The sequence below is a fragment of the Triturus cristatus genome, chromosome 10 (genome assembly GCF_964204655.1).
Source record: "Triturus cristatus chromosome 10, aTriCri1.1, whole genome shotgun sequence".
Classification (NCBI taxonomy): Eukaryota; Metazoa; Chordata; class Amphibia; order Caudata; family Salamandridae; genus Triturus; species Triturus cristatus.
In genome coordinates, this window is record NC_140593.1 from 203,678,283 (window position 1) to 203,705,777 (window position 27,495).

A 27,495-nucleotide genomic window follows, 5' to 3' on the forward strand; every position below is an offset into this window, starting at 1 on the left:
AAAGCGTGCCTGAACCTTGTATCCCTTTGGGTATATATATAGCCCGAGTATGGAGCTTTTTGCTGTGTTCCATGACTGTCCACCTACAACATCTGCCAGTATTTGTGCTATCTGCGCCCAGTAGTTTGTCAACACTGGACAGGCCCATAGCATATGGATGAACCCTGCATCTATACATCTCGGGCAATTTGAAGCAGCTGTGGTGAACATCTTGTGGAGCCTGTGGGGTGGTAAATATGCCCTCTGCATAATCATTTATAGGATACATTTGAAGCGTGCATTGCGCAAGACTGCCATTGGGTAAGTTAGAGGTGACACCCACTCTCTGTCTGTTAGTTCCTCTCCCATGTCTGTATCCCATTTGGCTTGCAGAGCCCCTAGAGGGGAGGACTGTGTCTATCTAATACCTGTGTATATCCATTTTGTCAGATGTCTACCCATTACCCATTAGGTGTAGCACATGTACTAGCTCATTTGTTGGCGGTTCCTGTCCGTCTGGGGCCCACACCTGTTTAACGTAATGTGCCACCCCGGATTGTAGCAGAAAAAGGGTATACAGTAGACCATGGGTATGTGCAAAGTCTGCGTGTGACAGCAGGATTCCCTAATTGAACAGTGCCCCCACTGTGGTTATCCCTCCATCGTTCCACCCAGCCAGTTGTCCCCGTGTGACTGTGCCTGTTGGTATGGGTAGTCCCAGCAGCGGGGTGTTAGGCGGATACGAAAAACGTGGCAGTGTATGTTTTAACGCATGTTTCCAATACCGCAGGGCTACTTGCAGTATTGGTGACTCAGCACTGTCAATTGGGAGCGTACTATGTAGCGTTGCATGCAACTTTCCCTGCTCTAGCATTCTGGGCGTGTAGGCAATTTCTTGCAAGTTGCTGCCAGCTAGCCAGTATGAGAGCCATTGCAGCTGACTCCTTATGCAGGAGGCCCTATAAACTGGGACTCACAGTCCTCCAGCTGTTGTCAGGAATTGTAGTTTTTTCTGGCTTACTCAGAGCCTACCTACGCCCCATATTAACTCCGTCAGCAGGGAGTCCAGCACTTGGAACACCTTTATGGGGATTAGTGTTGGGAGCGTTGTGAAGTATTACAATACCCATTGTAGCATGACCATCTTCGCTATGGCCACTCGCCCCGTGGTAGACAACCGTAGCGTTATCCAGAACACTCTCTGTGACCGTAATGCGGCTATTGTGCTCTGGATGTTGCCGTCCAGTGTATCCTGTTGTGTGCTATATATCCTCACTCCTAGGTACTTGAACATGGTTGGGGCCATCTGTACGTTATTGTCCCGAAAGTTGATCATATGCGGGGCATTAGTGTTTCTGAAGGAGAATGCTACTGATTTGTCAAAGTTTACACATAGTCCCGACACTCTGCCAAACTCAGCAAAGAGAAACGCAGCCCCTGGGAGCCCGCTGTGTAGGTCGCAAGTATATAATGTGATATCATCTTCATAAAGTGATGCAGCATGGATCGTCGGACCAACAGGTATGCCCCAGTCCTGGGCAGAGAGGTGTAGTTTGTGGGCTAGTGGCTCCAGTGCTAATATAAAAAGCATGGGGAAAGTGGGTGTCCCTGCTTGGTGCCCCTATAAATTGCATTTTCACTAGAGATATACTTGCCCGTTCCTACACGAGCACTCGGTGCAGTGTATACTAGCCTGACCAATTTTAGATTGTCTACTGGTATGTGATACCGGCCCAGCACCATTAGCATGTACTCCCAACTTAGCGTATCAAACGCTTGTCAGAGGTCCAGTGAGAGACAACCTGCGTCTGGGAACTGGCTTAAAGTGGCCCACATAACTTGGAATAACCTCCTCACATTGTGTTCTGTGCTCCTGCGTTGTACAAACCCACATTGGTCCGCATGCACCAACATGCGGAGATGCGGTAACAATCTTACTCAGTATTTTGTACTCAATATGTAAAAGTGATAGGGGTCTATATGCTGTGATATCAGCGCCATCCCTCCCGGGTTTCAGCAACGATACCGCCAATGCCTGACTTGTAGTCAGAGGTAGCGCACCCTCTTTTAGTGCTGCTGCATACGTTTTACCCGATTGCGGCGCCAGCTCCTTAGCGTATGCAGCATAGAATTCTGTGGGGAGGCCATGTTTTATTTTGTGGCAAGTCCTTGATAGCCCCCTAGATCTCCTCCATTGTGATTGGTGATAGTAACTCCTCTCTTTCTATGTCGTCCAACATGGGCGGATTCACTCATTGGAGGAATCCCCAAATTTCCTGCGTGAGTGTTAGCACGGGAGCACTGTACAAGTATTTATAATATTTCTGGAATACCTCATTTATTGTTAGTTTAGTGTCAGCTATATCGCCCAAGGGGGAGCGGATCTTGGTTGTTGGGATTGTCAGGGAATGGTCCCGTATTATACGTGCTAGCAGTGTGCCAGGTTTGTCCGCCTCCGTGTGGACCTTTAGGATATCTGCCCTATACCCCTCTACACGTAGCCTCTCCAGTAGATCCGCGCATTCTATACGCGCCTTTTGTTTTTTTTCTGCATTCTCTGGGGAATCGTCCGCTTCTCTCTCTAGAGGCTTCAGCTGGGATTCCACTTCCCATAGGCTTCGCACTATCGTTTGTCTAGCGCTCACCGTTGCCCCAATGGAGATGTTCTCCTGAGGCTTGAGCCGGGGGAACACAGAGGTATTTGTTGTCTTGATTGCACGTTGCACTTTGCTATTTGCACATTGTTATTGAGATGCTAAGCTGCACAGAGGTCTGTCTTTAAAATAGCTTTCTAATTGATTTTAATTTTAAAAGTTGCTTATTTACACACAATTGCTGCTTACAGGGGCCAGTTTGGAGGGCTGACTCACGGAGGGCCGCTGTTAGACCTGGCATCATTGGCGTGGGTCTCCCTTCCCCTCTCCTCTTCCTATTTTTTATGTTGGCTGGATTTAGATGCTCTGGGCGCCGTGCCACTGCTAATCAGTGCCACAGCGCGAATGCTCCCTGTATATAAATGACCATATGACTTAGGATAACCATATTGCCTAGATCTGTGTAGCATGTCCAATAGTAAGTTACCCTCCCTTTCACTGTCGCTACTGGGAAACGATCCGTTCTCATAGGCCAGACTGAGCCGGTTGAGGATTACTTTCTATCATCCTATCTGGCCCCAGGAACCTGATAGGAACTTCAAGGTTGCTATGTTTGTGCTCAGGACATTGAGAAACCCCTTTTAGTAAGGACCATTTATATATCCCATGTGTAGAAATGCCTCTTCTGAAAACGCGGTAGTTTCTTGCCCAAGCTTTACTGTAGGCTTGGCGAGTATGTGTATTGGCCGTCTGGTTTTGGAGCAGCAGGGCCAGCTGGGTCAGACCTAGCTGGAGAGAGAGATCGGTATTCAGAGCCTGGGGAGGGGAGACTCTTTGATCTGAGCAGGGCTGTGCCTGGCAAGGTGAATGATGGCTCCACCTCCCACTAGGCGTCTGATAGCAGACCCCCTCATTCTGAAAGGGCAGGATGTCACCTCGTAAACCAAGTGCTCCCCGACCCCACTGAACTGGTTCTGACTGGAGTCGGTGATTTGCGACCTTAGAGAACAAAGACTTTTTAGGTATAAAATGCTGCGCTGGAACTTTGTCCTTGTGTTCCTTCTGTATGTCAAGACGAAACTCTGTTTGAGTGAACAGAGGAAAGGACCTTGAAACTTTCACCCAGCTTGCCAAAGAAACTACCCGAGGGCCTGAATCAAGAGCGCCTCCTGCAGAAGTCTCAGGGACATTAGACTTCGTCCCGTCAGCCATGGGAATTCCTGTGCGAGGAGGTCTGCTTGCAGGTGAGGCCTTCATCGCGTAATCCAGAGCCTCTATTTCTACGGTGAGGACCGTGGACTGGGAACCCTTGAAACTTTTGCTGGATCCATGTGTGCCGCTGCAGCTAAGAGAGAACTGCCGCCGCTGAGAGCCCGCATGAATCTGAACCCTTAAACCTTTCGCTGGATCCGTGTGGGCTGCCACAGCTAAGAGAGAGCTGCCGCCGCTGAGAGCCCGCTTGAATATGAACCCTTGAACCTTTAGCTGGATCCGTGTGGGCCGCTGCAGCTGAGAGAGAGCTGCCGCCGCTGAGTGCCCGCACCCATGGCCACTTTGCATCATCGTGAATCGTTCTGTGGGCTGCCACAGCTGAGAGAGAGCTGCTGCCGCTGAGTACCCTCACCCTTGACCAATATGCATCATCGTGAATCGTTCTGTGGGCCGCCGCAGCTAAGACAGAGCTGCTGCCGCTGAGTGCCCGCACCCTTTGCCACTTCACATCATCATGATTCATTCAGTGGGCCGCCGCAGCTAAGAGAGAGCTGCTGCCGCTGAGTGCCCGCACCCTTGGCCACTTTGCATCATCTTGAATCGTTCTGTGGGCCGCCGGAGCTAAGAGAGAGCTGCTGCCGCTAAGTGACTGCACCCTTTGCCACTTCGCATCATCGTGATTCATTCTGTGGGCCGCCGCAGCTAAGAGAAATCTGTTGCCGCTGAGTGCCCGCACCCTTGGCCACTTTGCATTATCTTGAATTGTTCTGTGGGCCGCCGCAGCTAAGAGAGAGCTGCTGCCGCTAAGTGCCCGCACCTTTGGCCAGTTTGCATCATCGTGAATCGTTCTGTGGGCCGCCACAGCTAAGAGAGAGCTGCTGCCGCTGTGTGCCCGCACCCTTTGCCACTTCGCATCATCTTGATTCATTCTGTGGGCCACCTCAGCTAAGAGAGAGCTGCTGCCGCTGAGTGCCCGCACCCTTGGCCACTTTGCATCATCTTGAATCATTCTGTAGGCCACCGCAGCTAAGAGAGAGCTGCTGCCACTGAGTGCCCAAACCCTTGGCCAATTTGCATCATCGTGAAACGTTCTGTGGGCCACCGCAGCTAAGAGAGAGCTGCTGCCACTGAGTGCCCACACCCTTTGCCACTTCGCATCATCGTGATTCATTTTGTGGGCCGCCGCAGCTAAGACAAAGCTGCTGCCACTGAGTGCCCACACCCTTGGCCACTTTACATCATCTTGAATCGTTCTGTGGGCCGCCGCAGCTAAGAGAGAGCTGCTGCCGCTGAGTGCCCGCACCCTTGGCCACTTTGCATCATCGTGAATCGTTCTGTGGGCTGCCACAGCTAAGAGAGAGCTGCTGCTGAGTGCCCGCACCCTTCGCCACTTTGCATCATCGTGATTCATTCTGTGGGCCACCGCAGCTAGGAGAGAGCTGCTGCCGCTGGGTGCCCGCACCCTTTGCCACTTTGCACCATCGTGAGTTGTCCTGTGGGCTGCCACAGCTAAGAGAGAGCTGTGGCTGCTGAGTGCCCACACCTTTATCAACTTTGTATCTTTGGGGTTTGTCCTGTGGGCCGCCGCAGCTAAGAGAGAGCTGCTGCCGCTGTGTGCCCACACCTTGTTCACACCTGCCAAGGATTGTTGCTATCGTCTCGTAGGCCGCCGCAGATCAGAGAAAGCTGCTGCCGCTGAGTGCCCGCACCCTTGGCCAATTTGCATCATTTTGAATCATTCTGTGGGCTGCCGTAGCTAAGAGAGAGCTGCTGCCACTGCGTGCCCGCACAATTTGCCACTTCACATCATCGTTATTCATTCTGTGGGCTGCCGCAGCCAAGAGAAAGCTGCTGCCTCTGAGTTCCCGCACCCTTGGCCACTTTGCATCATCTTGAATCGTTCTGTGGGCTGCCGCAGCTAAGAGAGAACTGCTGCCGCTGAGTGCCCACACCCTTGGCCAGTTTGCATCATTGTGAATCGTTCTGTGGGCCGCCGCAGCTAAGAGAGAGCTGCTGCCGCTGAGTGCCCGCACCCTTTGCCACTTCGCATCATCATGATGGATTCTGTGGGCCGCTGCAGCTAAGACAAAGCTGCTGCCGCTGAGTGCCCGCACCCTTGGCCACTTTGCATCATATTGGATCGTCTGTGGGCCGCCGCAGCTAAGAGAGAGCTGCTGCCGCTGAGTGCCCGCACCCTTGGCCACTTTGCATCATCGTGAATCATTCTGTGGGCCGCCACAGCTAAGATAGAGCTGCTGCCGCTGAGTGCCCGCACCCTTTGCCACTTTGCATCATCGTGATTTGAGTGCCCGCACCCTTCACCACTTTGCATCATAGTCATTCGTTCTGTGGGCCGCCGCAGCTAGGAGAGAGCTGCTGCTGCTGAGTGCCCGCACCCTTGGTCACTTTGCATCATCATGAATCATTCTGTGGGCCGCCGCAGCTACGAGAGAGCTGCTGCCCCTGAGTGCCCACACCCTTTGCCACTTTGCATCATCGTGATTCATTCTGTGGGCCGCCGCAGCTAAGAGAGAGCTGCTGCCGTTGAGTGCCCGCACCCTTTGCCGCTTTGCATCATCGTGATTCATTCTGTGGGCCGTTGCAGCTAAGAGAGAGCTGCTGCCACTGAGTGCCCTCACCCTTTGCCACTTTGCACCATCGTGAGTTGTCCTCTGGGCTGCCACAGCTAAGCGAGAGCTGTGGCCGCTGAGTGCCTGGACCTTTATCAACTTTGCATCATTGGGGTTTGTCCTGTGGGCCGCCGCAGCTAAGAGAGAGCTGCTGTCGCTGTGTGCCCAAACCTTGTTCACCCTTGACGAGGATTGTTGCTATCGTCTAGTGGGCCGCCGCAGATAAGAGAAAGCTGCTGCCGCTGAGTGCCCGCACCCTTGGCCACTTTGCATCATCTTGAATCGTTCTGTGGGCCGCCTCAGCTAAGAGAGAGCTGCTGCCGCTGAGTGCCTGCACCCTTTGCCACTTCCCATCATCGTGATTCATTCTGTGGGCCGCCACAGCTAAGAGAGAGCTGCTTCTGCTGTGAGCCCACCATGGAGCTGCATGACGATAGTCATCGCCACCACCAGCCCCAGCTGCCGCAGCCGCGTGCTTCTGCCGCTGAGAGACCGCCTGTCCCCGAGTGCCCGAATCATTGTGGGTGCACGCTACGGACCTCTACAGTCTGGACTTGTGGTCGCTGGGAGTCCACCTGTCATCATCTCCGCTTCTTCGAGAAGCTGCGTGCTGTGTCCCATTTTCCCGACAGGTATCTGGTGTGCAACGGGTCGCAGAGGGCCCGGCCTTGAATTTAGTCAGTGTCACTTTCGGGTGAATACGTAATTGCCTTTTGGAGTCCCTACGGGTTGACGTGAATTGTTGTTGTTCAAACGCTTTGAGAATTTCAAGTTAAACTGTTAGATAAAGATATTATTTTTCTATACCTACCTGAGTTGTGTCCTTTTGTGGTGTCATTACTGCCTTGTTGTACCTGGTCATAAATGCTTCACACACTGCCTTTGAGATAGGCCTAACTGCTAATGCTACGTTACCACAGGGTTTAGCAGGGCTTGTCAAAGGGGGTAGTCAGCTTGGCCTGACTTAGGAAAAAGGGTCTCTATTTGGACCTTGGCGCCAGCCTTTGCCAACTGGAGACTCCCATTTCTAACAGCCGCGATCTTGGTGAGGACTTTGGTCAGCGGACTAGGTTTTCCCTGACCTTAACTTTAAAAATCGAGGCTGGCACGAGTGCATAGCGTTAGATCTCCTGAGGCTTGAGCCGGGAGAACACGGAGGCATTTGCTGTCTTGCCTGCATGTTGCACTTTGCTATTTGCACATTGATATTGAGACACTAAGCTGCACACAGTTCTGTCTTTAAAATAGCTTTTTAATTGATTTTAATTTTAAAAGTTGCTTACTTACACACAATTGCTGCTTACAGGGGCCAGTTTGGAGGGTTGATTTGGCTCTGACTCAGGGAGGACCGCCATCTTGGGGAGGACTTTGGTCAGCGGACCAGGCTTTCCTTGACCTTAACTTTAAAAACCGAGGCTGGTGCGCTGAAGGCGCGCCAAAGGCAAGCCCGTCTGCGTCCGTCCGCGCTTGGCCCGCTCTCCGCACCAGAACCCCTGGCAGTCAATGGCCAGGTAAGCCTCCTATACGTTATTATGGAAGAACAACACTGTTGGATTTAAATTGTGAGGGCAGGGGCAGGGATTGTATTTGCCTTTCATTGGATGCACTGCCGGTTCCCATCCCAGAAGCATGCTCCAAATTTAGGAGGTCCCTCCCTAAAATCATAGTGCATCTCATTTCCCCAAGGGTCAAAAAGAGTTCAGGGCCAGTTGGATGCGCTGATGAAGTATTCAAATGCATAATGCTAGGTCCTTGGTCAAGCATATCCTGGAGTGTGCAAGGCTTATAGAGGAAGGGGAGATAGACATTGCCTTTATCACAGAGTAATTGATGGATAATTCCTCTGGCACAGATACAGTGAAAACTACTGCTTCCGGGTTTTTATGTTACACTTTACACAGGCCTCATAAGAAAGGTGAAGGATTGGCTGTGATCTACCATGGTTTGATCAAGGCAGCTTTTCAGCATATCCCAACGGAGGCATGTGAAGCCTTATTCTTTAATTTTAGTCTATCTCACCATCATACTTTTAAAGGAAGTTTACTGTATAGGCCATCAGAAGCCAGAAACTCCTTCTTAGCCTCACTTGGTAATGTACTGGAAGAAGACTTATGCACAAATGCGTATACAATTATGGGAGAATTTAATTTTTATTTAGAGGCACTTACTGAACCGGACACTTTATCCCTGAATAATATGATGAATGGCGCCAACTTGAGGCAGCTGGTAACTGGGCCACTCATGCGGCAGGACATACCTTAGAATGTATTTTTTCTAACCATCCATGTCTCAAGTTTGTGGGGCTACTGCCACTCGTTTGGCCGGATCATGCCGCCGTCCGATTCGAGTTGACACTGATGGCGCAGCACATGAGTGGGCAGTGCCTAAAAGGCCCTATAACCACTAGAGCATGGAACAAAATAGAAGGGACAGTCTTGCAGGAGCTTCTGACTGCCACGGCAGGTCAACTGCCAATGGGAGTGGATGAAGCTTCTATGGTCTATACAAATTGGCTGGAACAAGCCTGCAAGACAATAGCTCCAGTTAAGACTCTCTGCCCTAAAAGATCACAACCCTCTGCACCATGGTTTATGGAGGATTTGAGAAACCAGACACTCGTGTGTAAACGGTTCGAGCGGAATTGGAGGAAGGGCTATTGAGAAACTGAGAAAACGCTATATAAGCTCAGTCTGCAAAACTACAAACAACTCATGTTTTCTGCCAAACAAAAGTATTTTGCAACATGCATTGATTTAGCGAAGAATTCAGCAAAAGAGCTCCTAAAAAATGTCTCTAATCTGGTCTCCCCAAGTCCAGCCAAAGTTCAGCCAAGTCAGGAACTTTGCGAAGACCTCACCAAGCTTTTCCTGACCAAAGTAGAATCTATCTTTTGCGCTTTTAGCGGGTCAAGCACAAGTGGAATATATGCAACTAGGGAGGAACCAAAGTCAACAAGAGTTCCAACTGCCACTTTTGAGAATTTCTCACCAGTGTCCCTTGAAGACATTCATGAACTCCTCATGGCAGCAAATTCAGGGTCTCCTTATGACCCATGTCCAGTTGCAGTGGCCAAAGTGGCTCCGGTCCCGATTGCATCGTTGCTATTACCAATTTTTAATGGCATGTTTGTAACCGGGCAGTTTCCTACATGTTGGAAACTACCCTCCATCTTGCCTCTATTAAAAAAAAACAGCCTGGACCCTAAGGATCCAAACAATTTTCACCCCATTCCTTGGCTGCCGCTCCCAGCGAAACTGATTGAAAAACACATATGAATACACAGCTTAGTGCCTTCCTAGCAGAGACACAAGCTTTGGATTCTTCCTAATATGGCTTTAGAGAAGGCCATAGTACCGAGACTGCTCTCATCAAGGCCACAGATGAGATTAGAGAAGCTGTAGATCAGGAGGGCAAGGCAGCTCTGGTTTTGCTGGATCTCTCCGCTGCCTTTGATACGGTCCATGATGACATCTTGATGGACCATCTAAAGGCATGAGGGATCCTTGGAAAAGCCTGGGAACTTTTAAGATCCCTTTTATCAGGCAGAAAACAAATTATTGCACTTGAAGATCATCAGTCAAAACCTTTTGCACTACCTTTTCGGGTTCCACTGGGGTCTTACCTTAGCCCCACGCTTTTTAATGTGTACGTTTCTTCCCTGGCGCCTATTATTAGGGCGTTTGGATTTGGCCTCACATCGTTTCCGGATGACACCACATTGTGGTGTCTCTGCTACCCAGTGAAGAGGCAGGTTTAGACAATCGATTCCAAGACTGTATGATATCAGTGGGGAGTTGGATGGCAGAGAACTGCCTAAAACGCAACACTGGTAAAACAGAGGTTATATTGTTTGGCAACAATATTAACTTCTGGACTCCAAATTGGTGGCCAGATTCGATGGGTTCTCTCTCCTCGCCCGCTAAGAAGGTGAAAAACCTGGGTGTGATAATGGACGTTAGTCTTTCCTTTAGTGTCATACGCAGACGACACCCAACTCATCCTCTCCCTATCCAACGAACCCAACACCGTCAGACACAACTTTCGAGAAGGCATGGAAGCCGTCGCCAAATGGATGAAAAACAGCTGCCTATAACTAAACACCAAAAAAACGGAAGTACTCATCATGGGCCCAAACCCAGACTCCTGGAATGAAACCTGGTTGCCCCCCACCCTCGGAAGCCCGCCCACCCCCACGGACCACGCACACAAGCTGGGACTCATCCTGGACTCAGAGCTCAAAATGGTCTGCCAGATCAACTCCGTCTCATCCTCCTGCTTCCACACCCTCCGCCTCCTACGTAAGACCTTCAAATGGATCCCCCTCGAGCACAGAAAGACCGTCACTCACGCCCTGGTCATCAGCAGGCTCGACTATGGCAACGCCCTCTATGCCAGAATAAACAAAAACCTCACCCGCAATCTACAGAACATCCAAAATGCCGCCGCAAGACTGGTCCTCAACCTGCCAAGACACTGCCACATCTCCCAGCACCTGCACACACTCTACTGGCTCCCGATTGAAGCTAGAGTCACCTTCTAGATTCTAATCCACGCTCACAAGGCCCTCCACGACACCGGACCAGCATACCTGAATAGCCGACTCTAATTCCACGCACCCCAAAGGACCCTATGATCAGCCCAGTTCTCCTACGCCGTGGTTCCCCGCACCAGAAAGACCAGATCGGGAGGCCGCTCCTTCTCCTTCCGCGCGGCCAGAGCCTGGAACAACCTTCCGCTCCACCTCAGACAGATAACATTGCTCCCCACATTCGCAAGAAACTTTAAAACTTGGCTCTTCGACAGACCCCCTCCTTGATGGACTGGAACCTGTGACACCACCCCCCCCCACACCCCCCAGCGCCTTGAGACCCTTACGGGTGAGTAGTCGCGCTTAACAAACACCTGATTTGATTTAGTCGTCAGGTTAATTCAGTGGCGTCAAAAACCTTTTATGTGATTAAAACAATCAGGAAAATGTTGTCGTTCCTGCCTCCGAGCAGCCGGGAAACAGTAGTCGCGACTCTCGTAATGTCGAGATTGGACTACTGCAACAGTTTGTTTCTTAATGTTCAACAAAGGCTCCTGAATAAACTTCAAATACTGCCGAATGCAGCAGCTAGACTGCTTTCGGGCACACCTCGGTTTGCCCCTTTTGCCAAGGAAATAAAAAACCTGCACTGCCTTCTGGTAAGGAACTGAGTTCGCTTTAAAGCCTTTTGTCTGTTTTTTAAGGCGCTGCAAGGTACAGGACCAGACTACTTAAAACAACATTTCCACTGGTATACACCGGAAATACCACTTCATTCATTAGGGGCCAGGTTGGTCTCAGTGCCACGCATAAAAAAGTTTGATGGGGAGGCAGAAGTTTCACATACGGTGCGGCCAAAGCCTGGAACCACCTGCTGTTTCAATTAAGAAATATCATGAACCTCCTTGCTTTCAGGAAAAGCCTAAAGACCTGGCTCTTTGCCCAGTAAACTTCTTCCATTTTTTGCCAAAGGAGATGTAACTAGCGCCAGGACACCTCCGGGTAACAGCTGCGCGGTGTAAATATTATTAACATTAACATTAATATAACACCACTTTGAACGCTTCCCATTCAATTAGTGGGGAAGAGGCGGAGCCAGTATTTTAGGAGAAGTAGTTATTTATATAGTGTTTGACAATTGCACATTGAAGGCACCGTCTTCTAATTATTGGGCATTGAATTTCCACGTTGGCACTGGGTAGGGGACACTGCCCCATTCCTGAATCAGTTCCAATGGGCTGTGGTTGGATAGAGTTTTGCCTGTGTACACAGTGTCCAGTACCTGCAGGAGCAGGGCAGGAGAACATAAAACATGATCTATTCTCCTGTGTACTGCGTGTACTGGGCAATAATAAGAGTATTCACGCGTTTCTGTGTTCTTGCTTCGCCATACATCTAAGAATTCACACACACTTACCCATGTCTCTAGTGTCTTAGCCTGCTTTGTTGCTAATGCGCCCCTAAGAGGTGGGTGTGACTTGTCTAGTTGCGTGTTCACCACTGCATTATTGTCCCCCCCCCAGTATCCACGGGTAGTGTGCCCAGTCCACAAGGGAGGCATTTATTCTTTTCAGGAACCGATCTTGCTCAGAATTTGGCGTGTATATGTTACCTATCACTAACACCAAGCCATCCATCTCTCCTTTCAGCAACACATATCTGCCCCCCTCATCTGCCCGCTGTTCTAATAGGCTAAAAGGGACACCCGCCCTTATCCACACAGCAGCCCCCTTGCAAACACAGAATAAACTGTGCTGTACAACTGGCCCCTCCACTTTTTCCGAAGCTTGCCCACCTCAGCTGTGTTCAAATGTGTCTCCTGCATGAAGACTATGTGCGCCTTGCGCCTATTTAGCTGTGTGTGGACATGATACCACTTGAGTATAGAACCCATGCCTCGCACATTCCATGTAAGGAACTTATATGATGCTCTTGTCATCATTTGTGTTATGGGTACCATCTAATGCCTGTGTGCATGCTTTAACTCTGTTTCCTAGTGAATTTAGTCGCTTGTCCCAATGTGTGCCCTTGTAACTTCTATTTGAGTATGAACTTCCCCAATACTACGGTCCAACTCTGAACATGTGCTCAACCAAACAGCTGCTAGTAGCAGCAAAAACTTTAACTAACATACTATTTGAAGTCGCTAGGGAGGAGGACACGCCAGCCGCGGACCATCTCGCCCTTTGCCAACTCCCTTGCGCTGTACTAAGTGGCAACATTGTGGTATTTGTCCAGTTGAGTCAAGTAAAGAAGAGAATATAAGCAAAAGAGAGTTTGGAAAGAAAGGGAAGAGAAGAGAGAAGAGAAGAAAAGGGTAAAAAATGGTCTCGCACCCCGGGCCCGGTGCTCGCCCCCCCAACAACATACATTATACATAATAATGACATCCACACCCATACAATTACCAGCAGCAGCCAGCTCCCGCATCAGGGCCGGCAGTGTGCTTCTGTCTGTGTTCTTCACTGATTCCTGATGGTGTGGGCACTCCAGTTCCACTACATTAAGTTTTCACTGTATCTGTCCTGCAACACCATCGTCTTACATTTACTCTGCGTTGTGACTGTAATTATTCCACCAGGTCCCGGGCTGTTTGTGGTGTCAAAGAGGGGTGTAGAGGCTGGCTACTCTTTCAGTCTGTCTCTGGCATTCTGCCCGAGGAATATTCACGCCTGCTGGTTTCTTCTGTCACTTTTAATGCCACCACCATTTGCAATGCTGCCCTCCTGCTTTCTATCTTCTGTTCAAGGGTGGGTGCTCCCTCTTCCTGTATCCTCTGTCGCCCATTAGTCAGTTGCACTGTTCGCCTACAACGTTGGCTACCTGTGTTCGTCCAGTATCAGCAGGTTCGGGAAATGTACTTTTATCCACAGCCAGGCTGTCTCTATGTCTTCAAGATAATGGCTGGCTTTGTCATTTATGACCTTGAGCTTGGCCGCAAATAGTAATGCTTAGCTCAGGTTCAATTGTTGTAGGTGCTGTTTGACCCCAAAGAATGCTTCCCGTTGCCTTCGTAGCTGCAAGGTTTAATCTGGGAAAAGCGAGATTTTTGAGTTTTCTTAGAGGAGAGGCCCCTTCTTTCTTGCTTTGCAAAGAATTGTGTCCCTTTCCTTGTAATTTAGGATTTTTGCCACTATGGGCCTTGGTGGTAGTCTGGGGGCACGCATTTCTGTGGGTACTCTGAGAGTTCTTTCCACACTAAACGTGTCCGTCAGGCCTTCCGGCGCTACCTCAGTGCACAACCAGTGTTCGATGAATTGCGTTGGGTCTCGGCCTTCGCTTTTTCCGGCATCCCTACTATACAAGTATTGCTTCTGCATGCCCTTCCTTCCGCATCATCCACCTTGTCTTGGAGCTCTTTTACCTGCTGTTGTAGCTGTGAGACCGTTTCAGTTTGCACATTTCACCATGGTGTAATGTCGGACAGGGCTGTTGAGTGTGTCTGGACTCTTTCAGCTAGCTTTTTGTGGTCCGCCCAGAGTAAGTTCACGTCTGTAGTTAATGTGCCAATTTTCTGCTCTGTTTGTGTCAGAGTATCTGGTATTTCCTCTTGCATAAATGGAGAGTCTCTTGATTGGGTTGGAGCTAGCTTCTCCAGTCAGGCCCTGCTCCACTTGTTTCCATTTTGGCCTTCCCATTCTGGCTCTAGTCAGTCCCAAAAATGGTGGCTTGGAGTATCTGCGCTTTGATCGTGCAGGGGGCCCTCTGCACCCTGTACTTGCTGCTTGTGCATGCTGCTGTTCCTCTTTCTGCTCAGCCCGGACAGATTGCGTACTCATTCCAGTATGTAGCATCCGAGCCATGCACATCGGTGCCTCCATCCCTGTGGGACTGTGGTGCACACCTGCGGTCTACCATCTTCACCCCAGGTCCTCGCCTATTATCTGGTTCTTCTCTTTGCCCTCTGTTTGATGTTGACCTTTATCGGACATGCTAGCATCCCTCTGTTTTGTTCTGTTTTGGGGGAGATTCACTTGGAATGGCTTCTCTTGGACCAAGTCCTACATCCCTGGTAGCTACACTGGCCTCACCTCCCCTTGCTTGGTTGGGTCTGGCCTCCGCCTCCAGTGCACCCCGCAGTTCCTACTGGCAAGTTGCTCACACAGGGCAGCCAGTACCTGCAGTCTCTTGGGATGTTGCTCCGGTGCTGGATCTTTTTCCGCTGGCTTCCTTAGTCGTGCCCACACTAGCAGTACCCCTCCGCTGCGGGTAGTTCTAGGCCGCAGCAGGTGGCTTCACCTATCGCCCAGCCGCAAGACAGGCTGCAGCGCAACTGTCTTCAGCGCACTATGAGGCCGCTTGTGGGGTCTACGGCCACTGTTGCTGCTCTGAAGGTTGGTGCTGGGTGCCTCCAGCTGCCCCAGGCCGCAGCCGACAGCACCGCGTGATCCAAGGCCCAGTCGCAGGGTGGGTCTCTGCCCGCCGATGTCGCGGCCACGTGTTTCAGGCCCAGAGTGGGGGTCGATGTTTGCTGCCTGGATCCTCTGCTGTCCTACCGCTTGGATGTTTGTGGGACGGTACTCCGGTTGCGTTTTCTCATCGCTCCCTGAAACCCTTGACTGTGACCTTACATGTGGCACTGTACCTCCTCCGGCATTCCTAGGACATAGCCTGCGGCCTCGCGTATTTAGAGACCCGGCCGCAAGTCGGGCTTCCGACTATCGGCGCATCGGTTCCACAATTCAGCCCGTGAGGGGCCGCTGCATGTTGCTGGGGTTCTCAGCATTACAGCTGCTAATGTTTGGCATGGATGCTCACTGATTCTTGGGGGTTTGGAGGGGTTTATTGTACCCGGCCTGGGAGCTCCCGATTCAGGCGTCCACCATCTTCCGTGGCTGGCCACGCCCCCAAATTATCAACAGCTTTGAGGCAACTGACAATTTGTGAGTTTCTAATGTCTTTGGGGCTTTCCAGTTTATGGAGTAGTTGTGTGTCATCTGCATAGTTAAAGCATGTGAGCTGAACTTCATTGATCATTTCCAGTAATGACTTCATGTAGATGTTGAAAAGCTTGGTGAGATGATAGAGCATTGAGGGATCCCTGCTTTTGTGAAGTACGATTTGGATGAGCTAGGTGAAGAATGGATTACTTTTGTTCTGTTTTGAAGGTAGGATGTGATCCAGACAAGGGCAGTCCCCTCCATGCTGACTTCATAGAGTCTTTGTATTAGAGTGTCATGCTCAACTGTGTCAAAGGCATCTGAGAGGTCCAAGAAAAGTAGTGCAACATATTCTACCTGTGAGCTTGTTTCGGAGCTTAGCTGACTCCCATATTGAGAAGGAAGAACCTTCAAAGTGAGATACTCAAAAATTAGGGATTGTCAGGTAGTGGCCAATCTATACATGAGCATTCTGCTTTGGCAGTAGTTGTAAGTATAAGCTGAAGGTTAGACAGGCCGATGACATTCCTATGTTTGAGTTACGGCTTATAACAGGAAACCAGATTACAGGTGTCCACTGCTTGGCAACTTGATCTAGAGGCCAGAGGACCACATCTGAAGGATTTTGCAACATTGGTAATATCAATGTGTCATTGGTTTACCATTGATTTAGTTGAACCACTTGATGGTGTCTGGAAGATGGGTAGCTGTGCATTGAAGTGGAGAGACAATCAATGGTGAAGTTTGGTGGAACACTTGTGGCAGAGGCAAAGATAACAAAAGTAGAACTGAGGAATGAGGTGGGACCATTCACAGTAGTGGGATTTGGTACAGTTTCAAAGTAGGTGCAGAGGTTTACTGTCAGATGGGTGGAAACATGTTAATGTTAACAATGTTCTTTGAAATAACAGGTGGTGATCAGTTTGGATTCCATGCCTCTGCTTGTTTAGAAACTAGTTGGATGGTCAGAGAGGATACATACTTCTTTAATGGCAGCAGGGATCTCTGGATGGCTGATCATTTGAGGAGTATGCCCAGGTATCACCTGTTGGATAGGTATCAAACTGTCTGGGTCTTTATGATAGGTTTAATGTGTGTGGTAATGAGGTCACTGAGAAACATGTTTGACATTAGTGAGTGTATGAGGATGCTCTGACCAAGAAAAATGCAGAGGTTGAAAGGTGGATCATTTTGAGTGCTGCTAGGAGACATCTGTATGAAAGCAAGCTAGCCAAAGTAAATTCCATGCCAATGGAATATTGAGTCTTGACTAAAGTATTAGGAACTGAGGTTCTAATTTGTTGTCAGATTTAGTCAGTACAATCTACTCCACATTCTTCGCTATGGTCACTAAACAATAATGGCTATGTCTCAGAGATTTTGTGAGTGAATAATACTGTAAGGGTGCTTTTTGCATTCCAAAATTCAGAGATAAATTGAGGCAGTTCCTCTGATGAATGTGTTGTTTTGGCGATGCATGAGAAGTAATTGAAGTTCTTTGCCTTCTTGATGACGGCTCTGTAGATTGTACAGTGGCAGGGAGATGGAGCATATTGATGGGATTTTCAGTTTCTATCACTGTCATTTGAGGGTTTCCTGTTTCTTCTTTCATATGTGTTTTGAGGAGAACCCCCAAAATTCCATTCCAAATTTTGGACATAAGGAGTTCTTCAGAAGGATCAGTTTGTTGAAGGAGGAAATGGGTTTGTTATAGAAATGCCAGTCCATCAGCCTTAGTTTGGCATGGACGCCAGACTCTCACATTGAAAAGTATTGCGTCAAAATACTTCCATGATCTTACAAGGTGTTCAAGGGAATGGGTGTGATGGGATTTAAGGAGAGTCTGAGGTTCAAGTTGATTATATGGTGATTGCTCAGTTTGATGGGCTGTTTAATTGTTATGGTGCTGTATCCTGTGGTGGTAAATATTACACCAGAGTTATGACTAGTTAAATTTTGAGGCTACACACAAGTTGGAAGTGGCTCTTGCCTTCTCAGTTAGATAAGAGGGTTTGATTTTTAGACCTGCTTTGCTGAAAAAGGTGTTGAGCTTACCCAATGAGCATGTGTTGGTGTAGTCCATCGATGTACCAGTAATCACGTAGAGGAAGGTCTCTGTAGATCTAAATATTTTGAATTAAATATGAAGATGTACAGCATGGAAGGCCTACATATTGACAAAATGAGGCAGACAAATCTTGGATACTGATTGTGGGCAAAGATAGGTGTCAAAAAGATGATTGCACCCCCATCACCAAGTTTCTTTGTAGGATGGTTTCAGATGGTCACCTCACTCTCTCTTTTATTGATCTCAATCAGAAAAAAACCCTATCAGATTATCTGATATTTATATTTAATGCCCATAATAATACCAATGTGCATACTTGTACATACATCTTCATTTGTCTACGGGTGCCTATTGATTACAATTTCCTCATCTCCCTCATCTCTCTTCTCTTCTTTGTCTTCACTCAACTCTCCTTCTTGATTCCTCTGTCTTTTTGATCTGTTCACTTGACCTTCTCTTCACTTCTTCTCTTGTATTTATTTTTATCTTGCGCCCAGTCACACGTTCATCTCATCTTTCTAGGCCTGTCCCTCTCATATTATCCAATTAACTTCTTATTCCATTATTCAGTTGCATTTGATGTCACTTAACTTCACATTTAATTGTCATGTTCCCTGTAAGTTGAAGTCTATGACACCTAGATTTATGTACAGCATACTGATATTCTGGTATTGAGTTGAATACTATATGAATTTATAAATACAAATCAGATAAATCACTTAAAACAACACTCAGAATGCAAGTAAAGTTCACCTAATTTACAAATATAACAATCTAATAACAGATGAACCTGCACATTTATAATTGTACCCAAGAAGTAAACAATAGTCTGCAAGACCAATATGTATATTCTGAGTACTTTGACCCAACCCTTAGGTAACATGCAGATAAAATAATGAATAAACTGTTGAAAGGAGTTTATGTTATGTTATGTTATGTTAAATGATTTCATACCGCTCGCGGATACTCAGGAGTATCCCGGCATGTGCTCGGAAGTAGAAGACAGAAACCGGAAGTGTTAAAAGAGGAAGGTCTTTAGCTTTTTTTTTTAAGTTACAGGATCTTGGATGCTGAGCAGCGCTAAGGGCAAAGCATTCCAAACCAGAGTGGCTTTCTGCACAAAGGAGCTCCCATCGAGCCTTTGACGTTTAAACCTAGGGGTCTGTACCAGAAGTTGAGAAGAGGACCGCAACTGCCTCATTGGGTTATAAAAAACAAACCTCTTCTGCAGATAGGCCGGACCCAAACCGTTTAGATCTTGGAGCCTGATTTAGAGCTTGGCGGAGGGATTAAAGTCAGTCAAGATAATTGAGGACTTTAAAACCGCCTCCCTGCCTTTGCTCTGCAAAATTTAGAGTTCACTGCTGGCCTGGTAAACTCTTTGGTCTGCCATCACAGAGGTTCATACAAAGCCATTTAAAAGTTTGGTGTGCATACGTCATTGGTGATTGATACTGACATCAAATTCTTAAAATTCTTTACTTTTCCAAAAGCAAACTCCCCAGGAGTAAAAAACCTAATGGGATATTCCTGACAGTGATGGACAGCAAAAAAAGTCATCTGACTGCTCAAACTAAATAGTGCGGATGCCTGGGTGGCTTACACCTGGTGGCCTGTACTCCCGTCTGTTGTCAGAAGAAGGTTTACATCAACAGAGTAAATTTTACATCATTGGTATAAACCTGGAGGTCTTTCCATCTCAAAATTGGGCTAGCAAACTGAGAATTTGGCCCACAGGTTACTCCGTCTCCTTTGTGACAAAGTACCCTGTCCACCAAACTGAAAATCAGGCCTTTGGTATCAGAGATCCCCAAATACAGTTGGCCACACTAAATTGTAACCCTATCATTTGGGAAGCTTTAATTATAGAAAGAGCCCGATATTTATCTCTTATTGCACATTGTATGAAGATAAGTGTATGTCATTGTTTGCTTCATTTTAAATTGTGATGGAAGAATACTAAAAAATGTGTCTATAATTACAATAGTGGGATAACTCTTTATTTGAGTTGTAAGAAAAATTGTTCAGCTGAAGTATAAAGAGCCTTCATTTTCAAGCGAGTGATCTAAGTTGAGGAAAGTTATCCCAGCAGAGATACTGTTCCTTGTTTTGTGCTGTGAATTTTAAGAGCCCCGTGAAAATAAATCATCCATAGATTGCTTCTCCCGGTGCAGAGCAGCTACCAGTTTTATCATGGGTTTTAACTGCACTTCTGATCAGAATATGTATCCGGTCTAGGTAAACTGGCCAGATTGTTTCTTCTATATATAGAAGAAAGAAGCAGTGACCTTTCTTTCATGTCATAGATGGTCCATAAAACCACTGTGGAAAACATTGGTGGTGAGCTTGATTTTGCATTTAGTAAACTGGATAAAATACTCACTGTAGAGTGTTGTCTGCATTGTCATCGAGCAGTGTTCTTGTCTTATGAGTTTAGGCCCCACATGATGATACAGAAGATACTATAGATGCTCAGACAGGTTCTTGTTCATCTTACCTGTACTGAGGAGTATGCAGTAGGTAGAGGAGATGGTTAGCGGAAGAGCGTGGAAGTCTGGTGGAATAGGGGGTATTGGGAAAGGTCTAACTGAGTATTGGCATTAAAATGTTACAGGTTCCTTCTTTGGATCTGTTAGAATTTGGGTCTCTAGCTGGCAGAGGTATGTAAACTGTCTGAATAGGGACAACAATACTAGTCAAAATAAACAAGTGCACACTAAAAGATAAGCTGTGCTCTCTCTCTGGTAGCTTGGCACAGTCAGGCTAATCTCAAGAGGCAATGTGTGAAGTATTTGTGCAACACACAGTAACACAATAAAAACACCACAAAAATAAACCGCACAGGTTTAAATAAAATAGAGAATATTTTGAACATCAAGATCAGAATGACAAAAATCCAATAAGTAGAACCAAAATTATGAATTTTTAAAGAATAAACCAAAAATAGTGCTTAGAAGTCAATAGTGCTAAGTGGTTACTTCAGGTCATGCTAGATTGGAACAAATCCAAATTTCAGGGCAGGCCAGCTGCAGGACTCATGCAGAAAAAAACAACCTTGGGTGTAGCAAGCGTTGACGTTGAATACTTGATGTGAGGAGGAGGGGAGGCGATGCGACGTCGACGATCTCATGGATGTTGGCGATGAGTCAGTTCCGATCCATGCTGTCAGAGAATGCATCATCCTAACTCATTTACGATGCAGGCACTGCATCATTGTTGAACCTCACAGTCAGGTCCCGCGTAGCCTTCGAGCCACGCAGGGATGTCTTCAGATCGACACAGTGCTAGCTTCGAAGGGCACTGCGTCTGATCCGATTAGCGCAAAGTCATCACTGCGTCGATTGTAAAGCAAAGCAGCTGTAGAACCCACTTCTAAGGTCCTGAACTGGATTGGCACCTTGGCAGTGTAGGACTCACAGATGGGAGAGTCCAGCAGCAGGGGTGTAGGAAATCTTTTTTGGCCCTGAGTTGCCAGAAAGAGGGGGCAAACCAGCAAGCCATTGGAGTCACTCTGGTTTCAAGTAAGATGGGTCCAGTCCTTGTCCTCAGCACGGCAGAGATCAGCAGGGAAGCTCAGCAAAGCAGAAAACAGTTTCTTCAAGTGGGAATCCTTGTAGCAAAGCTGTCTTGACTCCTGGCAGAGTTCTTCACAGGTCCTGTAGTGTGTTGTCTTTGTATGGTCAGAGCCCTAGTACTTTGCCTATTGTTGTAAGTTTTGTTACATTGGTTGGTTGACATAGAAGATAAGTCACACACAAATTGTTCAAGAACACAACTCTTCTATGAATAAGAATAGAGGCAGTTTTCAGCTTGTAAAGATTGTATTCTTAGGTCAACCAATGGCCTACAAGTTAGAAATTCTCTCTTATTTTTTACACTTATTACCAACTCATCTTTTTTTAAAGCCCAAGTAATTGTTAATTGAGATATCACTCTTAAATAAACTGGCAAACGGAAGTGATGCTCATTTTTAGAACTTTCCAATTGAAGCCTATTTTGGATGATAAAAGATCAATATTTAAGCTAATATAAAATAATCAGATATCAACAAGCAGTTCGGGCTTCTAGGATGTCTCCCTCTACCAATTCTTTATCAATTCTGCAGTGCATCCTTTGTAAAATGCTTAGGAACTGATGTCTCCTCTTTTTAAAAACGTATGGCCCGCTTCACAAAGGGCCTCCACAGTCGTGGCAGAATCCCTGCAGTCACGGGGTGGCCAGGGCCAGAGTGGCCGTAGCGGGCACCGGGCATTTCCCCGGTGGGCCGCGAGGGTAGGGGCCGGTTTTAGGCCCCTGGGGGGCCGTTTTTGTTACAGGGCCTTTTTTTCAGTTTAGTTCAATATCGGCCCTTATAACGAAATCGGCAGAAACCGACCCTGGCAAACAGCTCGGCCGCACACCCAACCCCCCATGGGGCCGGCAGAGCACTTTGCCAGGGCCGGTTTTGGTTCCCAGTCCGGCCCTGGGGGTGGCCCGCACTTGTGGGAGGACCACAGCATTGCAGTTTCCAATTGAAAAGGTCCTGCCATGAGGACAGGACCCCTGCCATGACTGTGGAGCATCGGTCACGATTGCAGAGGCCCTGTGTAAATCAGGCTCGTAATGTGTGTATTGAAGTATTCAACAGTGATAATGAGATTCTGTTCTTCTCCAAGCCAAATCACTTCAATGTGTCATAAAACCAGCTTTTACAGACTATCAAGAGGCACTCCCTGAAGAACATTGAAAAGAGCTCTGCATTTAGTGGAATCATAATCATGTTAAGGCCCCTACAATTTTACTCCCATTGCAAAAATATTATTTAACTTTAAGTCCATATATTCTCATTGTTGAACTATTTACAACAAATTTGCTAGACCTCCTTTTAAATGCAGAGGTTGAGATCGAACTGTACCTTTTCCCAATTTTTGTATGCATATTATTTAACACTTTTCTACCTAACAGATTCCATTTTAAATTATATATCCCAAAACCAGTTGTGTTTTACGTTATTATTACCAGTAACTTACTAAAAGAGCCTCATGTCTTCCTAATATCCAGAACTTCTTCTTACAGCTGCATGTGCATGTCCGATAACTCCTGCAGTGACACAACAGTTTGCAGATGGAAGAGCTCTTTAAAACGGTTGCATGCATGCAACTTGGAATGTCTGTCCCTCTTTGGATGGCTGAAGCATTAGTAGATTTCATTTATTTGGCTGTTTCTGAATTGTTGAATGATCTTTGTTGTTTTCTGCTTTCTCTAGTTAGAAAGAGAGATAGTTATAGTGGAGTCCTATATTGTGGCCCAGCGCCTTTATGAATGCAGTCCGCATGAGAGCCAATTTTGTGTCTGTCTTTTGAGCACTGTTGTTTGTTTCAATTACATAAGCCTCACTGCATTATCCTAAACATGCGTGTGAGGAGCCCTGTGGTTGGATTAGTGTAGTTGAATTAGTGCATCTTTATACCCCCAAACCTCATTATATTAAAGAGTCACTGGGTGTAGTTGCTCACCTCTACATGTTGGATCACTATAACATCAACCCTCACCCTTTGGTATGATAATTCAAGATCTTTCTTTAATCTTGATGCATGGCATGGTAGGGCATGCAGATGGTAACCTCACTGATGAAGGGAATATTTGCACAAGACCAGTGCTCTACTATCAGTACTCATTTACCTCTCCCTGACTTATATGAGTTGTGGAGATGATAATTCAATCTTGCAATAGCAGTTCACAAGAGTTGAGATGGGTTAATTTGAAAAGCATGTCTTTCTGCTTTGAGGTATATTTAGGGTAGAACATGGTGGAATACCAGCATGGATTGTCAATGCTCCTTGCTAAAGGCAGCCAGTTCGGAATACCTGTGAATATAGTAAAGGTTGAGGCCATCATGTTGGTATTATCTCAACACGGTGAGGCAGAATGGCTAATGATGATGTATGTCATGAAGAAGTGGGGGAGGCATTTCCATCTAGATTATTCTGCAATTGTGTTCCCATCGTTAACGCCTTCTTTTTTGTGTTGAGGTTCTTAATATATTAAGCTGCTGTATCGTTTTGTGATTGTGAGTTAGGTGTGGAGGGTGTGGAGGGTGTACAGCAGACCCTCTGTTTCTTCCTTTAGTGTGAAATTAGAGGAAATGTTTCTTTTCTGCTTATTTTCCTGTTCGGTTTGGAGTTTCCCATGGCCCCATTATGCATCCATTAATCATTTCACTATACATGGTTCCCTTGTTTTACTATAATTCACCATTTGGACTTGAGTCTCATTTTTATGGTGATAATTCGCAAATATTGTTCTCTTTCTCCTCTTTTTATCCATCTCAACATGAGCACATCGTGCCCATATTTACAATTTAAGCTAAATGACTTGCATTCTCTTAATTCTACCCCAAAAAGACAGATTCTTCTCATCAAAAACTACAGATGTCGTCTTGGCACTGCAATCAAAAAACAACTGAAGCTATTCAATGCATACACTCCAAGACCTCAAAAATGTAAAACTCCACAACTTACTGATGGTGTATATACATGAGTGAATAACCATTTCCCAAAGTGTGTGTGCATTTCACCTTCAGAAGGCCATTCGCAAAATACATCCCCATATTAATAAAGGGTGGGGGTACACACAATGGAAACAAATACTGTAGTCGTGTAGGGCAGTGCAGACTCCTCTTGCAGGTCAGCACTTAATGAAGTTAATAATATGTATGAAAATGTACACTATGTGTAATATAATGATATACTAACTCTCATTGGAGCTCCACGTGCTCATGTGTTTTCACCTCTGTACATATTTATATTATATTATATTATATTATATTATATTATATTATATTATATTATATTATATTTTATTATATTTTATTATATTATATTATATTATATTATATTATAATATATTATTATACATGTGGTGTATATTAACCCATATAGAGTGATCCAGATTAGCACTGAATGAAATTCTGAGGTGGACTCTAATATTTACACAGTTTAGAATGTGAATTTTATGATCTCTTGTGTACCTGTATTGTAAGCTCAGAGGGCCTCATTTATGAAAACTGTCACATCACTGCCACAAAACAGCGATGGGACAGTATTTACTGCGCCATCCTTGCAACACGATGAATGCATTGTATTTAATGTATGCTGCTCCATTTCGCAAGGAGTTACAGATACATCAGTATTACTAACGTATCTGTAGGCGCAAAAGTGATGCATTGCTGGGGTGTGTCTGAAAACAGATGCAACTCCAGCAAGGTTTACTTTCACATGGGGCAAGCCCCATGTGAAAGGGCCTGTTTCAATCTTATGCCTGCTGTGAACCAGGCGCAAGGTTTTGATGCAGTGGCGTCCTAGAAGTGGTGCACTGAAATCTGATAGATTTCACTGCACCAATTCTACTAGGCTTTTTACGGGGGGAACCCCACTCTGCATACATTATACCTGACCCATGTATAATGTAGCACAGGGCTTTGCAAAGTGACACATCTGCTCAGATGTGTCACTTTGAAAGAGGGCACAAAGTGGCACATTTTTTACGCCTCCACCCTTACAAAAGTGTTGCAAGGCCTCGTAAATAATGCCTCGAGTGTTTGAATCAGGGCCATGATGCAGATGTGGAGAGGGCACCTATGCGCATGACTTTGTTGAGTGGAATCAAGTGCCATATCCTATCATACGTTAAGCGTTCAGAGACAGCTGTCAACACCACTTTCTTCAATTAGGCATCTAACAGGACTTAAGAGGTGAATGGCCTGAAAACAGCAAGTCACAACACTAACAGTAGAGTTCCCATTAATATGTGGAGGTGAGAAAAGAAGCAGTTGAATCAGAGTAACAAACTCACCCACTAGTCAATAAGGGTAATCATTTTTGTCTAGTTTAGTAAAGTCCACATCACTCGCCACCTGACAGGGGTACTCGACACATTCGGATTACCTGGTAAACCGCCTACGTGACTTTTGATATGCATGCGAGCTGTCCCACACCACTTTAGTTGGCAGCAACCTCATTAGTCTACTAAGTTGTATGCCAGTCCCACTATCTGCTATTTGCCAAATATAACATATTCTTAATTCTTGTCTTTTTATAATTTGCTTTGAAATGAAAGTTGCTGACTAAAGGTAATTTCTTAAGAAGAGTTCAAAATGCCACAGAAATAAGCTTGATTATCTATAACCGATACCACCGCCAGAAAAATTAAAAATCATACGTAGGTAGAAATAAGAAGGACGTTTTCATTAAATGTTTATCGATAGCAAAATTACAGTAGCCTAAATATCCAGAAGCATACATGCATTTATGTTTAAGAGAAAAATCAAAGAAGCTGTTAAAGAAAGGTAAACCATGTTCACATGAAGCACTTTAGTATATTCTAAAATCTCCCTAATGATGTTACTCAAGTTTTCTTTTACTTTTCATTACATTTTCAATGTGCTGGAAGTAAACGAGCTGCACAATAAATAAGTAGAAATTAACTTGTATTGAATGTGTGAAATGTTCATATATCTATCTATATAAATGTATATATATCAATATAAAATTATATATATATATATATATATATATATATATATATATATATATATACATATATATATATATATATATATATATATATAAATATATTAAAGAGTATGTATCTGTCACAAAGGCAGTTGTGAATGAAAAAACAGTCGGCAAGCGTCTCTTTTCTGAGGCAGATATTTCTCTGGTAAGTGCAAAAAACTACATATTTGGTCAAATAATTTTGTTTGTTTCTATCTTTTGTTAAGAATGTGAAAGATGATGGGCATCATGTTTGGAGATTGAAGCATTTCAACAAACCTGCCTACTGTAACCTTTGTTTGAACATGTTGATCGGTGTGGGCAAGCAAGGTCTTTCCTGTTCCTGTAAGTACTGCGTTATTAAGCTCCGGATTATTTTACTTTAAACGTTGTTTTCCTGTGAATTTGTTAATTTTTCTAATTATAAAGTGACTTATTAAAATACTGTTAAAGTTTCAGTTAATTTACTGCATTGTTTTTTCTTTTCTGTCACAACAATTTCAGATCGCTTTTTATGTTGCTCCACTCCACCATAAATACAATATATTTGATAGGAGGCAACAGTGTTTCAGATTTCAAGAGACTTATGGTCTCTGGTGGTAATGCCACAAACGGTATTTATGTAAGCTCTTCTGAATAACACTTCTAGGGAGGAATGGGTAAAGTGTCCCACGCTGAAGGAGGCACACGCTGAACCTTTTCCGTTTTCACCCACTTCTCTTTAATAAGGAGACAATCATTTTTAATAGTGTTTTAGGAAGAAGAGGCACAGCATTTCTGACAGTGCTAAGGGATGAGGAGAGAACTATTTTTTAAACAATCAGTCCCACGGTGAAAAATGCATAAAGTGTATTTGATGTCTGCATAAAGTATGAGCAAGAAGCCAACACACGTGTTTTTACTCATTTTTGTGTGCAGCTGTCATCCATTACTAAATGTGTATAAGAAGATTTCTTCACTGCATTTAAGTTTGTCATCAGTTCTTAATATTGTAATTGTATCAGAGAATGTACCAAATTGATGACAAATACCTACGTGCTTTGCATTATAATTGAAACACCTTCTATATA

The 27,495-nt window shown here is 45.8% G+C and overlaps 1 protein-coding gene across 2 annotated transcripts in view; it reads left to right on the forward strand.

The window, feature by feature from the left end:
• Positions 1 to 27,495, forward strand: part of DGKB (diacylglycerol kinase beta) — a 1,940,047-nt gene that overhangs the window by 482,938 nt on the left and 1,429,614 nt on the right. For both annotated transcript variants that reach the window (XM_085630814.1, XM_085630813.1), the window contains one exon: positions 26,653 to 26,770. In XM_085630814.1, coding sequence (XP_085486940.1) covers positions 26,653 to 26,770 — 118 coding nt within the window. The remainder of the gene's footprint in view (positions 1 to 26,652; positions 26,771 to 27,495) is intronic.